Source organism: Nerophis lumbriciformis, linkage group LG38 (genome assembly GCF_033978685.3).
Source record: "Nerophis lumbriciformis linkage group LG38, RoL_Nlum_v2.1, whole genome shotgun sequence".
In the NCBI taxonomy this organism is placed as follows: Eukaryota; Metazoa; Chordata; class Actinopteri; order Syngnathiformes; family Syngnathidae; genus Nerophis; species Nerophis lumbriciformis.
The window spans coordinates 17949112-17967716 of NC_084585.2; the positions used below are offsets into that span (position 1 = coordinate 17949112).

General features: G+C 39.3%; 1 protein-coding gene across 3 annotated transcripts in view; it reads right to left on the reverse strand.

Annotated features, from left to right (window-relative positions):
* Window positions 1-1445: 1445 nt before the first annotated feature.
* il17rc (interleukin 17 receptor C) overlaps window positions 1446-18605 on the reverse strand; it is a 32795-nt gene continuing 15635 nt past the window's right edge. For 2 of the 3 annotated variants that reach the window (XM_061932326.2, XM_061932323.2), the window contains exons 7-14: window positions 16412-16530; window positions 16201-16257; window positions 14007-14067; window positions 11843-12066; window positions 9819-9872; window positions 9686-9740; window positions 9511-9609; window positions 1446-2020 (exon numbers count right to left, since the gene is read on the reverse strand). In XM_061932326.2, the coding sequence (XP_061788310.2) occupies window positions 1464-2020; window positions 9511-9609; window positions 9686-9740; window positions 9819-9872; window positions 11843-12066; window positions 14007-14067; window positions 16201-16257; window positions 16412-16530 (1226 nt within the window). In that variant the 3' untranslated portion in view covers window positions 1446-1463. The remainder of the gene's footprint in view (window positions 2021-9510; window positions 9610-9685; window positions 9741-9818; window positions 9873-11842; window positions 12067-14006; window positions 14068-16200; window positions 16258-16411; window positions 16531-18605) is intronic. The other variant, XM_061932324.2, reaches the window with a different exon arrangement.

Genomic DNA, 18605 nt, shown 5'->3' on the forward strand with positions numbered 1-18605 from the left:
TCCGTAAACCAGGCACGGGTAGATTTTGCGCTGTGTGCAGGCGCCAAGTCCTGTTGGAACTTGAAATCTCCATCTCCATAGAGCAGGTCAGCAGCAGGAAGCATGAAGTGCTCTAAAACTTGCTGGTAGACGGCTGCGTTGACCCTGGATCTCAGGAAACAGAGTGGACCGACACCAGCAGATGACATGGCACCCCAAACCATCACTGATGGTGGAAACTTTACACTAGACTTCAGGCAACGTGGATCCTGTGCCTCTCCTGTCTTCCTCCAGACTCTGGGACCTCGATTTCCAAAGGAAATGCAAAATTTGCATGGTTGGGTGATGGTTTGGGGTGCCATGTCATCTGCTGGTGTCGGTCCACTCTGTTTCCTGAGATCCAGGGTCAACGCAGCCGTCTACCAGCAAGTTTTAGAGCACTTCATGCTTCCTGCTGCTGACCTGCTCTATGGAGATGGAGATTTCAAGTTCCAACAGGACTTGGCGCCTGCACACAGCGCAAAATCTACCCGTGCCTGGTTTACGGACCATGGTATTTCTGTTCTAAATTGGCCAGCCAACTCCCCTGACCTTAGCCCCATAGAAAATCTGTGGGGTATTGTGAAAAGGAAGATGCAGAATGCCAGACCCAAAAACGCAAAAGAGTTGAAGGCCACTATCAGAGCAACCTGGGCTCTCATAACACCTGAGCAGTGCCAGAAACTCATCGACTCCATGCCACGCCGCATTAACGCAGTAATTGAGGCAAAAGGAGCTCCAACCAAGTATTGAGTATTGTACATGCTCATATTTTTCATTTTCATACTTTTCAGTTGGCCAACATTTCTAAAAATCCCTTTTTTGTATTAGCCTTAAGTAATATTCTAATTTTGTGACACACGGAATTTTGGATTTTCATTTGTTGCCACTTCAAATCATCAAAATTAAATGAAATAAACATTTGAATGCATCAGTCTGTGTGCAATGAATAAATATAATGTACAAGTTACACCTTTTGAATGCAATTACTGAAATAAATCAAGTTTTTCAAAATATTCTAATTTACTGGCTTTTACCTGTATATATATATATATACACAGCCCGGCCCCCGGCCAAATTTTCTTAACCCGTTGCGAGTCAAAATGGATAATATCATCCTAAATGAAAACTATGTTTACTTTGTTATAGATCATCTATAAGACAACAGTACACACGCACTTTGGCCTAATGCAAATGCGAAATATTACATTTTTTTGCAAATTTGTATTTCATTTCTTTAACTGGGACAGTGCGCATTAATCAACACTTGAATAAACAGTGTAAATGCGCCGGACTTAGCATAAATGCTCATTTCCAGCCGTAGTCCCAAGGCAGGTTTCTGAAACAACACAGCGAGACACATAAGACTTTAAAACCCTAATGACAGAAATAAGAACCAAATAAATAAGACATCATAAAACAGACAGTTGCAACACACAATTACTTTAATCTCCATCCAACCTAGGCTTCCCCTTTCCAAGCTCATATATTAAAGTTTTGGTCTGGGAGGGAATATGGAGCAGCTCAAGGCCCTCAAACAGTCCCGCTGAGCGAGCGTGGCGCTTCACCACGCTGGGGTCAAAGGTGACCAGGAGAAAACGATGTCCGACGCGACCCTTCTGCTTGTCCTGGTGGATGAGGCACAGCGAGGCGGTGAAAGCGTCCGAGTAGGGAGACGGTATGAGAGGCACATCCCCAAAGTCTCCTTCCGCCTCCTGGTGCCGACGGCTCGACTCATGCGCCAGCTCCAAGGCTCCGGGGGTCAAGATGAGCACCGCGCGGCTCTTGGAGTGCAGCAGCTGGGAGTGAAGCCAGACCACGGGGCCCAGACTGTGCTGCTCCCTCCTGCTCCACTGGTCCACGCACACACTCAACTTCTGCTGCTTGAGCAGAGAGCCCAGGTCACAGACCTTCTCTGAAACGTCCTTGTCAACACCTGGAGGACTCAGGAGCACGACGTGCGGACTTGTCCTAACTCCACGGGAAGCTATGTGCACACATTCTACAGGAGGAAAAAAACAAACAACAATCACACACACACACACACACACACACACACACACACACACACACACACACACACAGTTGTGTGCCGTCAGGGCCAGCGAGGCCTTCTCTGCTGGCCTAACATAACCATATATCATGATCATAATTAAAGATAAAAGTTTTTTTTTTAATTTACTTTCCCAAAATATCTAAAATTATTCATATTCTCTTCATGTCATATTATGCTCCTTCCAGTGCTGTTGTTTTTAGTTTTAGTTTTTATCCAATCAGAATTCAGTTAGCTTATGTTGTCATGCTGTACCAAATCTGCTCGGGGCCTTCATACTCAACAATGCGGGCGTCTGTGCACTGTAAGTGAACGGGGACATACAGTTGATAGACAGTTGCGATAGCCAATCAGATCACGAGTTGTTGTCAGTAAGGCCTTCTACATAGCCTCACGTTGAACGTGACATTTACGCGTCCTGTGATTGCATACTTATGCAAGTCTATCAACTTATATATATCAAAATGATATTAATACATATGCATATATTAATAAATATACAAATACAAATGTGATATACAAATAAATGAATCATTTGTATAAATAAACGCGTATTTGTAAATATATTTTTGAGATTTGAATATAAATATGCTTGATTTTGTATTTGTATTGAACTTGCATATGTGGATCGCTTTTGTGTCGATGAGACATTCCTCCCACAAACCAGATGCACAAATAAATGTGACTTACAACCAGCAGAGGGCACTGCAGCCTGATAAGAGATCAGTATCTACATCGGGACAAGGTCATTAAACGGCATTGATACAATAAAATAAGCAGCTAGCACGGTCTTTCAGATTAACTGGATAAATTAGCATTAGCTAATACAACGTTAACGTTAGCGAGCTCAGGCCCGTTGTGTGTTCTCTCTGTAAAGACGTGGATTGGTTTTTGTGCAGAGAACTCTGGGCATTTTGCATGTAATGCATATAATGCTCTGTGACCCAGACTGCTCTGGCTGCAGTGCCCTCTGCTGGTTGTTCGGGGGAGTGTGTAGGTCACATTTATTTGTGCATCTGGTTTGTGGGAGGAATGTCTCATCGACACTAAAGCAAAAAAGCGATCCACATATGCAAATTCAATACAAATACAAAATCAAGCATATTTAAATTTCAAATCTCAAAAATATATTTACAAATACATGTTTATTTATACAAATTCTTGATTTATTTGTATGTCACATTTTTATATTTATACATTTTATTTGTATATGTTTTCAAATCTCAAAAATATATTTACAAATACGCGTTTATCTATACAAATTACTTATTTATTTGTATATCACATTTGTATTTGTATATTTATTAATATATGCATATGTATTAATATCATATTGATATACCTGTATATGTTGATGTGAGACAATTCTACTTCCATAGATACTCATCAGGACCGTTAGCGGATGAATTTGAGAACACAGAGTTGATAGACAGTTGCGATAGCCAATCATATCACAAGTTGTTGACAAGAGCTGTTCTGTTACAACTAAAAGTTGTAAACTCTTGTTGCATGACACACTAAAGTGTGTCATGCTTGTCATTTAATTAACATTGTTACATGTACAGGGAAGGACAGAGCAGGCTGTACTTCCTGAGGAGGCTGCGCTCCTTCAACATTTGCAAAAAACTCCTGTGGATGTACTACCAGTCTGTGGTTGTCAGTGTTCTGTACTACAAGGACAGCTCCAGACTGGAGAAACTGATCAGGCGGGCCGGCTCTACGATCGGAATAAAACTGGACTCACTGGTGACGGTGGCAGAGAAGAGGACTGTAGAAAAACTAATGAGCATCATGGATGATGCCAGTCACCCTCAGACTGTACAACTCCTCTCTGGGGGCAGGGGGGTACTAGGATGACAGGGGATGCAAAACAATAACATATACCCCCACTATTTATTATTTAATTTTTTTAATTCGATCTCAATTCTGTACACTGCTGCTGGAATTTAAATTTTCCTGAGGGAACTCTCCTGAAGGAATCAATAAAGTACTATCTATCTATCTATCTATCTATCGCCATCATGAGGTCAGGGCAGTTAATATATATTTGAGAAGTGTGTACTTTGAATCAAACTTTATTGACCGGAAGTTGCATAAGCCAAGCAGAGAAATTAACAGTATATGTTTTAATTGCTGATGCGTTTTTAATTGATTTTTAACTGCGCCAGAAAATAACCCGTTTTGTACACTGTTGATCTGTTTCAATACTCAGTAGGGTGTAAATGTGTTCCTGTATAGTATTTCTCCAACAATGATCATGTGGCGACATCAATTATGGTATTTTGAGAGGTAATCATTGAAGTCGGAGATCACTGAAGGCCTAGGTGGGAAACGCACGACCCACCACTGCACACACAATACAAAACAGACTGCAGTAATCTCTCGTTTTTGCTGCTAAATAGTCAATTAACTACCGCAAAGTAGGAATTATTCGTTTTAAATCAAATATTTTCCTAGCTTAAGCATAAAAAAACGTGTTAGTCACCTTGTAAATACAGTTTGTAACAATATGAAAGCCCTAGACATGAAATAACACCTACATAGTCACCTTTACACTCGTAAGGCTGAGCCAATCAGTGGCCACCACACAAACGGCACACTCTGATAGTGCCAATACTGCTGTAGTATTGATAGTTTTCGTTTATTTACACATTTGTAAGCTTAGATTTTATGCAAAATACACACAGTGCCGCACAAGGGTTGGAATTAGGGGTTAAATCACCAAAAACTGCTCCCCTCGCCTTGTAGTTAGACTGTCCGCCCTGAGATCGGTAGGTCGAGTCATACCAAAGACTATAAAAATGGGACCCAATACCTCTCTGCTTGGCACTCAGCATCAAGGGTTGGAATGGGGGTTGAATCACCAAAAATTATTCCCAAGCGTGGCCACCACTGCTGCTCACTGCTCCCCTCACCTCCCAGGGGGTGAACATGGGGATGGGTCAAATGCAGAGGACAAATTTCACCACGCCTCGTGTGTGTGTGACTATCAGTGGTACTTTAACTTTAACATGTTAATAAGCACATCAATTAATGAATGACAGGACGTTCCGTATGACTTTTTACCACAAAGGTATTCCTTCGATGCTCAGTCACTGATAATAATTTCATGGCAAACTTTCCCAAGTATTATGGAAGTATTGTTGTAGCAAAATGATTTGCAAAAGTGTATCTCAATCTGTGCGCGTGTAATCCAATTTGCGTGCGCGTGTGCTAATTTGTGTGTCTGTATATCAATCAGAGTGTGTGTTTCAGATCTGTGTACGTGTGTTTTAAGTTGTCTGTCTGTCCCTAATCAGAAAGAACCCTTGACAGGCTGTCTACTTACTTTTGGGACACTTTTGCCGTGTACGATTTGAGCAAGTGCATCCACATTAGTGAGCGTGTAATACAATCTGTGTGTGCGTGTCTATGAACTGCGAGAAGCAGGAACCCTCTATTGCGGGGGTGTCAAACTAATTTTAGCTCAGAGGCCGCATGGAGGAAAATCTATTCCCAAGCGGGACGGCCTGGTAAAACCATGGCATAATAATTTAAATAAAAAGACAACTTCAAAATAGCTGGGGTTTTTTCGTAAAAAATTCTGAAAATATTACAAATTGTCGAAGCCTAAATGCTATTTAAATTAATTTACATGTTTTGGAAGGTGCTTTATTAGAGTACTTATAAGGCACACTTTATTTGTATTTATTACATTTGTGTGAATAATTCGATAACGTACAAAAGTTAAAGTTAAGTTAAAGTACCAACGACTGTCACACACACACTAGGTGTGGTGAAATTTGACCCATCCCCTTGTTCACCCCCTGGGAGGTGAGAGGAGCAGTGAGCAGCAGCGTTGGCCACGCTCGGGAATCATTTTTGGTGATTTAACCCCCAATTCCTACCCCTTGATGCTGAGTGCCAAGCAGGGAGGTAATGGGTCCCATTTTTATAGTCTTTGGTATGACTCCGCCGGGGTTTGAACTCACAACCTACCAATCTCAGGGCGGACACACTAACCACAAGGCCACTGAGCAGGTGGCCTATCTTATACTGCTTTAATACAGTGAAGAATATGTAACTGTTTAATTGCATTTATGGCGGAAGGATCTGTGTGGTAATTAGGTTTGGACACAGTGTATTATGGGCTATGGAAGTCAGGTGTGGTCGAATCAAGCCACAAAGTTGTTTGACCTTACTCTTACTTTTTCTTACTCTTTCTTACTGTAACACATTCGATTTATTCTAATACACATTTTCCCCCCACATCGTTATTATTTGACGTTTTGGAATGATTAAGTTCACAAGTAAACGATACACAAAACAAAGAGGAGCGTCTGGAGTTTTTTTGTCGTTTGTAGTTGTCGCAGCAAGCGGGAGCCGGAGAAAGTAGAGGAGCGTCAAGCTAGGAAACTACACAAATATTGCTCTTGGCAAAACACTTCAGACTAGTTGAAAATTCTGAGAAAAAACATCTGTGCCGTTTTAGAACACAATTAACTTGGCTTTGTCGCTGTATATTTACAAATCCAGTCAACTTTAAGCCCTTCCTGTTTAGGATTCTCATTTGGCAGATGATTAAAGACGTTTGGAAAAGCAACAGAGTTAATTTCCTCAAACCGCCGCATTGGTGACATCCGCAACTGCCACAACACATTCATTTTATCATCTTTCAAATATTACAATTACAGTATAATCAAAACTGGAGATGTCCGATAATATCGGCCTGCCAATATATATAATATATTATATATATTATATATATATATAATATCGGCCGATAAATGCTTTAAAATGTAATATCGGAAATTATCGGTATCGGGGTTTTTTTAATTATCGGTATCGTTTTTTTCCGTTTTTTTTTTTATTTTTTATTTTTTTGGTATTAAATCAACATAAAAAACTCAAGATACACTTACAATTAATACACCAACCCAAAAAACCTTCCTCCCCCATTTACACTCATTCACACAAAAGGGTTGTTTCTTTCTGTTATTAATATTCTGGTTCCTACATTATATATCAATATATATCAATACAGTCTGCAAGGGATACAGTCCGTAAGCACACATGATTGTGCGTGCTGCTGGTCCACTAACAGTACTAACCTTTAACCGTTAATTTTACTCATTTTCATTAATTACTAGTTTATATGCAACTGTTTTTATATTGTTTTACTTTTTTGAATTTATTTATTTTATTTTATTTATTTTATTTTTTTAAAAAGGACCTTATCTTCACCATACCTGGTTGTCCAAATTAGGCATAATAATGTGTTAATTCCACGACTGTATATATCGGTTGATATCGGTATCGATTGATATCGGTATCGGTAATTGAGGGTTTGGTCAATATCGGAATATCGGATATCGGCAAAAAGCCATTATTGGACATCCCTAATCAAAACAATAGTCAAAATGACACTATATTAGGTAACATAGCTATAAACTTAACCAATGTGATCATGGTAGGTTTAAGCATAAAATAAAATAGAACAAACAACAAATGTGGAAACAGACAATTTTACACGGCGTGGCGCAGTTGGGAGAGTGGCCATACCAGCAACCTGAGGGTTCCCGGTTCGATCCCCACCTTCTACCAACCTCGTCACGTCCGTTGTGTCCTTGAGCAAAACACTTCACCCTTGTTCCTGAGGAAATGTTAGGGCCTTGCATGGAAGCTCCCGCCATCAGAGTGTGAATGTGTGGGTGAATGTGGAAATGGTGTCAAAGCGCTTTGAGTACCTTGAAGGTAGAAGTATAACCATTTACCATTTACAATGGAGTTCAGAGTGCAAATCGTGCCGTCAACAAATTGTAAGCGCTGCACGGAACTCGATTTACAAAGACGATGGTCATGTTCTCTTAAGTCTTTGCATCTCGCCGTTTCGATATTGTAGCCGTTAAGTGGATAATTTGCAACAAAAGAAGGTTTTGTGCGTCGCTACTGCATCAGTATGCCGCCATCTGCTGCCAGCCACAACAGGAGCAGCTGATTGCTCGGACCTGTGCTGATTGGAGTAGCGGCAGCCAATCCAAAGTCAGCTGACAAGTCATCTTTGCACCTGGCTCGCTGACAACAAGCTATCCATACACTTAGGTAAAACGGAATCCATCCTGTTTGGGTCCCACATCAACCTTAAGAAAGTCAGTGACTTCACTATAAAAGTGGGTGACACTGTTATCGCCAGGAAGGATGAGGTCACCTACCTCGGTTCCATTCTAGAGGCTAATCTTTCCTGTGATAAAATGGCAACCAAGATAATCAAAAAGGTCAACCAACGAACGAGATTTCTCTATAGAATCTCCTCTCTGGTCAACAAAAGCACCATGAAGATTCTGGCGGGAACTCTCGTTCAACCCTTTTTCGATTACGCATGCACCTCCTGGTACCCTAGGACCTCCAAAACCCTCAAATCTAGACTCCAAACGTCCCAGAACAAGCTAGTCAGATTACTTCTAGACCTCCACCCCAGATCACACCTCACTCCTACCCACTTCTCCAAAGTGGGCTGGCTCAGGGTGGAGGACAGAGTAAAACTACTTGCACTGAGCCTTGTCTATAAAATTCGCTACACCTCCCTGATACCGAAGTACAAAGTCAAACTACTTCCTTAACGTAAATGACCGCCATAACCACAACACCAGGGGGAGCTCCACTAACCACGTTAAACCCAGATTCCGATCTAACAAAGGTCTTAACTCATTCTCTTTCTATGCCACATCAATGTGGAATGCACTCCCAACAGGTGTAAAAGAAAGGGCATCTCTATCCTCCTTCAAAACCGCACTAAAAGAACACCTCCAGGCAACTTCAACCCTAAACTAACACCCTCCCTTCCTCATCATACCTCCTCAGATTGTAAACAATGAAATGTAGTCACTTTTTCTTATAATTTCTGATCTCTCTCTTTGTGTCCAATACTTGGTGTGCATATGTACCAAGTCAGACCTACACTGTTCCAATGTCAATTTCTCTGATGATGCAATTGTTGATGACTGAAGTGTTGATACCAACCAAACTTAACCCCGCCCCCTTTCAATCAATCAATCAATCAAAACACTGTCATGTGTGACGTGGCTTACACTTGAATTGCTGTTGCAACATCTAGTGCTACAAAGGTGTGCTTGTCACTGTGTGTACCAAATCATGCAATGAACTACGGTGGTGCACATTCAGCTGTGTGAGAAACTTCAAGTCAATATAACATTCTAACATCTAGAAAAATAATAGCACTCGCAACAAAGAAGGGGTGGTTGCTTGGCCAAATTGTCACGCCGTTTTTTTGCGCAGCGTTTTGTAGGAAAAAATCTAGAGTGGGGTACTTCCTGTATTACACCATGAAAGATTGTACTGCATGATGTAGTAAAAAGTACCGGATGCCTTTGTGGGGAGACTTTTAACAAAGTGTATCTGGTCGTTGCTGCAGCCTGTCATGTTGTGCAGCTTCAACTTACCCTTGACAAAGTCATGCAGGTAACACAACATCAGTGTCGCCAAGGAAACCAGCAGCAAAAGAGCCACTAGCAGCAAACACCAGCGCCGCCTGGCGGCTGCTGCAACAACAACAACAACAATATGACTAAAAGAAGAGCAGCTACACTTTTGTAGTGAGTATTTGTGCCAACGTACAGTTGTGATGACAGAAAGGACCGAGGGGGAGGTCTGCTTCACTTCCTACTTTCATCTGTGCATAAATATTGGATGTTAAAAACAAATATTTTGTGTTAAAAATATGATGGACTGACTGGAAAATGTTATTTACCATCACGCATGGCGAAAGCTGCAGGTTGATGTTTTCAAAGACCACCATTTTTACCTGGAGACACAATGGAAAAAGATTGTTTGTATATGAAATAAATAAATATATTAATATATAGAAACTTTGATTATAATAATAACAAGTTTTATTGTTACTATTATTCATTTATTAGGCAAGGCATTTTTATTTACAGAGCACAATTTGTACACAAGGCAACTTAAAGGTGCTTTACAGAAACTTACCAGAAGAATAATCATACGATGATCATAAAAATTAAAAATAAATTAATCATAATTCAAATTAAAAATATTAAAATAAAATCATTATAAAAGCTATTGTAATTTAAATACAATCACAGAGTGTAGATACAATGCTTTCAGTTGTCACATGCACAATTAAATAAAAGTGTAAAACCACTTTTATTTGAACATTGCCAACAACTGTCTCACATCCTCCAGAAGACCATTCCAGATTTTAGAAGCATAAAACTGAACAATGAAAAATTATTATTTTTCATTATTCGTAATGCAAAAATGATTATTAATAATGAAAAATATTACAAATGAAAAATATTATTATCATTACTGTAACACAAATAATAATAACAATATGATAATAATAATAATAATTATTATTATTATTATAAATAAAATGTGTATTACGGTAATAGAAGTAGTCCCATTTGCAAATATGCATTCAGTTCAGTTTGTCCTAAGGCTGTTTCCGTAGTACTATTCTGTTCCCTACTGCCATTAATATAAATTTGGCAGTCTTGTCTTTTGTTGAGTGCCCTAAAAAGTGTTTATACTGTAAGTACTGTACTTATTAAACATCAGATGTGTATATATATATATATATATATATATATATATATATATATATATAGGGGCAGCACGGTGACAGAGGGGTTAGTGCATCTGCCTCACAATACGAAGGTCCTGAGTAGTCTTGGGTTCAATCCCGGGCTCGGGATCTTTCTGTGTGGAGTTTGCATGTCCTCCCCATGACTGCGTGGGTTCCCTCCGGGAACTCCAGCTTCCTCCCACCTCCAAAGACATGCACCTGGGGATAGGTTGATTGGCAACACTAAATTGGCCCTAGTGTGTGGATGTGAGTGTGAATGTTGTCTGTCTATCTGTGTTGGCCCTGCGATGAGGCGGCGACTTGTCCAGGGTGTACCCCGCCTTCCGCCCGATTATAGCTGAGATAGGCTCCAGCGCCCCCCGCGACCCCAAAAGGAATAAGCGGTAGAAAATGGATATATATATATATATATATATATATATATATATATATATATATATATATATATATATATATATATATATATATACACACATATACATATTATATGTGTGTATATATATATATATATATATATATATATATAGCTAGAATTCACTGAAAGTCAAGTATTTCCTATATATATATATATATATATATAGGAAATGAATTCTAGCCGTAAATATACTCCTCCCCTCTTAACCACGCCCCCAACCGGGACAAGTCGCCACCTCATCGCAGGGCCAACACAGATAGACAGACAACATTCACACTCACATTAACGCACTAGGGCCAATTTAGTGTTGCCAATGAATCAACCTATCCCCAGGTGCATGTCTTTGGAGGTGGGAGGAAGCCGTACCCGGAGGGAACCCACACAGTCACGGGGAGAACATATACAAACTCCACTCAGAAAGATCCCGAGCCCGGGATTGAACTGAGGACTACTCAGGACCAGGGCCGGCCTGTGGCATAGGCCGTATAGGCAAATGCTAAGGGCGCCGTCCATCAGGGGGCGCCACGCCAGTGCTACAAATGTTGAAGAAAAAAAAAAAGAAAAAAAAAAGTTGGTATTATTATTTCTAAATACAAAAAATAATCCCACGTTAATTAAAATGCAAAGTAAAGCCTATTTAATAGAAATAATATTTGTTACCTTTGTATGTGAGGCACATGCACTAACCCCTGTACCACCGTGCTGCCCCACTGGGAAAATACTTCTACTAAAGTCATGTTTTTCTCACCCAGCGTCCATTGCTTTGCTTCCATGTTGTTTTGTTCAGCAGCTGCCTGAAGCCTTCAATTTCAATGCAGCTGTGACGCCCAGTCCGTCGACAGGGCCACACTTCCCCCTCCAGCCGACAGGGGGCAGACACGTTCCACTGCAGCATTTGGCCTCGGTTGTTCATTTGAGCGTAAACCACCGAAGTGGACACGTTGTGGCGCAGCAGGCTGGTGTGGAGGAACCCTGATGATGGACACACCACAGCGACATCTGCTGACCAATCTGTGCAACTTCAACACTTGAACATATCTCATTTGGAAATCTACCAACAATTCTGACGAAAAGCAGCATCAAGTCAGTCTTTTATAAAGATCATTATTACATCATATATTTATTATTATATATTCATTTATATTTAGTATTTATTGTGTGTACCATTCTTTAAAGCCAAAAGGGTACAGATGATGGCAAATTAAGAGAATGTATGTGACGATAACCACAGAACCACATTTACAAAACCCAAAACCAGTGAAGTTGGCACGTTGTGTAAATCGTAAATAAAAACAGAATACAATGATTTCCTAATCCTTTTCAACCTATATTCAATTGAATAGACTGCAAAGACAAGATACTTAACGTTCAAACTAGAAAACGTTATTTTTTGCAAATATTAGCTCATTTGGAATTTGATGTCTGCAACGTGTTTAAAAAAAGTTGGGTCAAGTGGCAAAAAAGACTGAGAAAGTTGAGGAATGCTCATCAAACACTTATTTGGAAAATCCCACAGGTGAACAGGCTAATTGGGAACAGGTGGGTGCCATGATTGGGTATAAAAGCAGTTTCCATGAAATGCTCAGTCATTCACAAACAAGGATGGGGCGAGGGTCACCACTTTATGAACAAATGCGTGAGCAAATTGTCGAACAGTGTAAGAACAACATTTCTCAACCAGCTATTGCAAGGAATTTAGGGATTTCACCGTCTATGGTCTGTAATATCATCAAAGGGTTCAGAGAATCTGGAGAAATCACTGCATGTAACATTGAATGCTCGTGACCTTGGATCCCTCAGGCGGTACTGCATCAAAAACCGACATTAGTGTGTAAAGGATATCACCACATGGGCTCAGGAACACTGCAGAAAACCACTGTCAGTAACTACAGTTTGTCGCTACATCTGTAAGTGCAAGTTAAAACTCTACTATGCAAAGTGAAATCCATTTATCAACAACACCCAGAAACGCCGCCGGCTTCGCTGGGCCCGAGCTCATCTAAGATGGACTGATGCAAAGTGGAAAAGTGTTCCGTGGTCTGACGAGTCCACATTTCAAATTGTTTTTGGAAACTGTGGACGTCGTGTCCTCCGGAACAAAGAGGAAAAGAACCATCCGGATTGTTATAGGCGCAAAGTTCAAAAGCCAGCATCTGTGATGGTATGGGGGTGTATTAGTGCCCAAGGCATGGGTAACTTACACATCTGTGAAGGCGCTATTAATGCTGAAAGGTACATACATGTGTTGCCATCCAAGCAAAGTTATCATGGACGCCCCTGCTTATTTCAGCAAGACAATGCCAAGCCACGTGTTACAACAGCGTGGCTTCATAGTAAAAGAGTGCAGGTACTCGACTGGCCTCCCTGTAGTCCAGACCTGTTTCCCATTGAAAATGTGTGGCACATTATGAAGCCTAAAATACCACAACGGAGACCCCGGACTGTTGAACAACTTAAGCTGTACATCAAGCAAGAATGGGAAAAAATTCCACCTGAAAAACTTCAAAAATTGGTCACCTCAGTTCCCAAATGTTAACTGAGTGTTGTTAAAAGGAAAGGCCATGTAACACAGTGGTAAAAATGCCCCTGTGTCAACTTGTGTTTCTGCCATTATATTCTAAGTTAATGATTATTTGCAAAAAAAAAAAAAATTCTCAGTTCGAACATTAAATATCTTGTCTTTGCAGTCTATTCAATTGAATATAAGTTGAATAGGATTTGTAAATCATTGTATTCTGTTTTTATTTACGAATTACACAATGTCCCAACTTCACTGGTTTTGGACTATAAGTTTTTTTACGTATGACTGGAAGTGACTACTGATATTAGCATTATTTTCTATGGGAAATATTCTTTAGATTATTTTGTTGTAGAAAGGATGTGGGGTGAACTGTATAATTGAATATTCTTACGTTCGTTTTTGAAGGGGCAGCTTCGAAAGCGTCTCGGCCTCCGCTCGTCGTCCTCCCAAACCTGCCAACACACGTGAGTTGTATTTCATACTTACATTGTGTGAATACATCAATTTCACTGCACAGTCTCAGATAGATTACACAATCTACAAAAGATACCACTCGCAGAGGGACCACTTTTAAAAAAACATTGTGTTATCTGATGCAGTTTGGTTTTAACTCCAAGATAGCAGTATAGTTGCATTGGAAATATAAAAAGCATCCAGCAGATGTATTTACCACTACATGCGCTTTAAACTGTTCCTTGATGGTGTTAAAAATCATGCATGTTACACTGACCCTATTGTAAGTTAGTCTAAGGTTTTCTTTTCACATGACACTTTTTTGCTCTTTTTTAAATTTTTGCTGTTGTTTTTATAATTTACAAACATTTCAACTTTCTTGTATTTTTTTCTTGTTATATGATGACTTTATTTCCATACAAGTTTGACTTTATTCTCCAAATGTATTATATCTTTTTCACAACCTAACATCACCCAGTTTGCGATTTTATCTATAAGACTTTAAAAATATTTGATAATAACAAAATAGAATAAATTATTACTTAATTGGGGATGTCCCGATCCAATATTGATACCGACTATCGGCACGTAAAATCTCCAATATAAGCTCCGATACAAACAGACCTGCAGAGTGTTTACTTGTGCAAAGCTGGACAGCCAGTTAACATCTAAATGTCTTCCAATAAGCACACAAGGTTAGTCTTTTCTTCTATTTCAGTCATGACATTTACAAAAGGCAAACATAGGCTGTAGGCTTCTAGAAGCTAGCAGCTACACAACAGCTAAGCACACAATAACACACAGCTAGACATATGTAATATTAATTGAACAATATTGCAGTCTAACACAGTACATTTGTCACAAATAATTATAAATGCATATTACCTACACATAAAAAGTCTCTAAGACAGAAGCGTAATAGAACGTATCCAGTAACAAACGTGTCAGCATCATTCAACTTGCTGTGTCATTGTTTAATTTCATGAATTAATGTGGCCACTGGGTAGGTAAAAAAAAAAAAAAATCAAATGAACAGCATTTACTCAACTTCAATTTAAAGACAGCATAAAACATTTTGGTTAAAACGGTTAATAATAAATAGGTTAGTGTTTTTAACAATGTTTTCTGTTTTAGTAATTTCACTTGATCAAACCTTTTCTACCATTCCACACTACAAAATGATAAGTATGTATAGTTTGTGCTGATGTCATATTGGCCAATACTCAAGGCTCCAGTATCAGCGAGCAAGTGAAAAACGTGTATTTGTACTCTCCTATAATAAATAAACATTTTGTCAGTAATATTTCAACATTATGCTTCCAAAGTTATTATGTAAAAACAAAATGTGCCCCCTCATTGCAACTTAATTCTCGTAAAATTAAAAAAATAATTGGCCATAAATTTACAATTTTTTTTCCGCGTAATAAATATCCTAATATTACACATCTACTCCCCCAATACTTCGACTCTAGTCTTGTAAAAACATTGTTTTAATATCATAACTTAATCCTCCTAATGTTTGGACTTTATTTTTGTAATCTGTCTTAGTTTTTTTTGTTTAATTAGGAACGTGCCAAAGGCCAATTAAAAAAAACAACAACCCGAATTTAGGACAATTCAAAGGACGGCGTCCTCAAAGAATAGTATCGCTGTGTCAACAGCAGCACTGTGCTGTACATGGAAAAGTCATACTATTGTTTTTTTTAATGGTAAAATTCTGTCGACTGAGCTGCCAGCTTTTTTTTTTAATCTAAGGTTGTTGTTTTTACAGTGTATTAATGTAAAATGGAAAAAACTTCACTGTTATTTTTACAGTAAAATTAACATCCATCCATTTTCTACTGCTTGTCCCTTTTGGGGTCGCGGGGGGTCGCTGGAGCCTATCTCAGCTGCATTCGGGCGGAAGGAGGGGTACACGCTGGACAAGTCGCCACATAACAGTGCTAAATCGCTCTTCCATTCTCAGTAAAACCATTTTATTATACCCAAAGGAAACCCAGTGTGGTTTTTTTTCATGGGATCCAGAATTCTTGCAGTGCTCCTGCATTAAAGTAATCTGGGACTTCACAGGTAAAAGTGCAGATCAAAATAATGTAATAACGTAAATTATAATGTATCATGTATGGAAGTACCTGGAGACACAAGCAGGGGGCCACAGAGTGCAGTGGGATGGTTTTCCTCGTCCAAATCTAAAGGGACACAAAACATGGTGGTTTGAAGCCACTATTGAAGTTTGACCCTTGCCACTACGCTTGAAGTATTTTTTCGTAGCACCTTTGTTTGTATTTGGAGCTGAATAAATGCAGTAATACTGCACCTAACACACAATTATACTGAACCAACCTGGCATATTCCATTGGCCTCATACTGGATGCACATTGAAGGAAACCTCATGTTTATGGCAGCAAACTTCAGCTCCACCTGATTCATTTCCTGATTAATTACACTGCTGACTTGGGGCACTGGAAAGACAAGTTAACTGTTTATGACGGACAATTAAGGCATTTCAAAGCTGTGTTCATACTTGTGGTTTGGTGAAATGAAAGAAAAACAACTGTGGAGTTAAATTACTGCCAAAAGTCCACACACGCACAAAACCTGTTTTACTCACGCCCAATGATTCACACACAAACTCAGTGTGGTTCGCAAATAGAAAATATCATTCACAAACAAACGCATTTTGTTTTGCAAATAAGAAACGTACCTATCAAACAAATGCATCATGCTTTAGACACAAATAGCTTATTTCTTCAAGTACAAAAAAAAATATCCTTCAAGTACAAATCAAAATCTTTCAAGTGCAAAACAAAATCAATTCTACAACTACGGAACTGTCACGTGACTTTTGACAGTAATATTCCGCCTTGCAGATCCGCAAGGAAGCGCAATGCAATCCACACACAAATGCACTGTAATTTGCCCTCCGCAACACTAGGTGGCGATGTTGAGTCAATTTAATGCCGGGTGATCGCCCCCCCCCCCCTCCTGGTTATTGTATCGCTATGTGTTTGACATTATTTAAAACTTTATCGTGCCCGCAAAATGACAGTTCTGTGGTATTAATGAGATTTAAAGGACTGTTGTTAGTCCAATGTTGATATGATAAAACCTCTTTCTTCTTTGGAAGATACATACAATTGTAACTGTTATTTATTCCTGCACATAATAAATATGTATAAAGTGTTTAGATGTATTCGTTTATGTAAAAGTGTCATTAAATGTAATATTGCCTGACGAAAAGTGATTCAATATGTTGATATTTACACATCGCATATTTACACATGCGTATTTTACTAGTATACCCTTATGAGTAGGGATGTCCGCATACTTGCCAACCATGAGGGGAGGAGGCGTGGTTGGGGCTGGGGCGTGGTTGGGGGTGTGGTTAAGAGGGGAGGAGTATATTTACAGCTAGAATTCACCAAGTCAAGTATTTCATATATATTAAGAGAAATACTTGAATTTCAGTTTTCATTTATTTACACATATACACACACATAACACTCATCTACTCATTGTTGAGTTAAGGGTTGAATTGTCCATCCTTGTTCTATTCTCTGTCACTATTTTTCTAACCATGCTAAACACCCTCTCTGATAATGCATTCTGCTTCGTCTTCTTGTTGTGTGCGCAGTTGTGCACTGCACTCTCTAAAAGCCGTAGATGTTATTGTCACATATGCATGTACAGTAGATGGCAGTATTGTCCTGTTTAAGAGTGTCACAACATTGCTGTTTACGGCAGACGAACTGCTTTACGGTAGACGAAAACGTGACTGCTGTTGTTGTGTGTTGTGGCCGCGCTGGGAGGACGATAATGAAACTGCCTAACAATAAACCCACATAAGAAACCAAGAACTCGCCCTCCATCATTCTACAGTTATAACGTGATTGGGCAGGCACGCTGTTTATGTTGTGGGAAAGCGGACGTGAAAACAGGCTGTCGACACGTCACTCAGGTCCGCCTGAATTTCAGGAGATTTTTGGGAGAAAATTTGTCTCGGGAGGTTTTCAGGAGAGGCGCTGAATTTCGGTTAGTCTCCCGGAAAATCCGGGAGGGTTGGCAAGTATGGATGTCCGATAATGGGTTTTTACCGATATCCGATATTGTCCAACTATTTAATTACCGATACCGATATCAACCGATACCGATATCAACCGATATATGCAGTCGTGGAATTAACACATTATTATGCCTAATTTGGACAACCAGGTATGGTGAAGATAAGGTACTTTAAAAAAATAATTATATAATAAGATAAATTAATTAAAAACATTTTCTTGAATAAAAAAGAAAGTAAAACAATATAAAAACAGTTACATAGAAACAAGTAATTAATGAAAATGAGTAAAATTATCTGTTAAAGGTTAGTACTATAAGTGGACCAGCAGCACGCACAATCATGTGTGCTTAAGGACTGTATCTCTTGCAGACTGTATTGATATATATTGATGTATAATGTAGGAACCAGAATATTAATAACAGAAAGAAACAACCCTTTTGTGTGAATGAGTGTGAATGAGTGTAAATGGGGGAG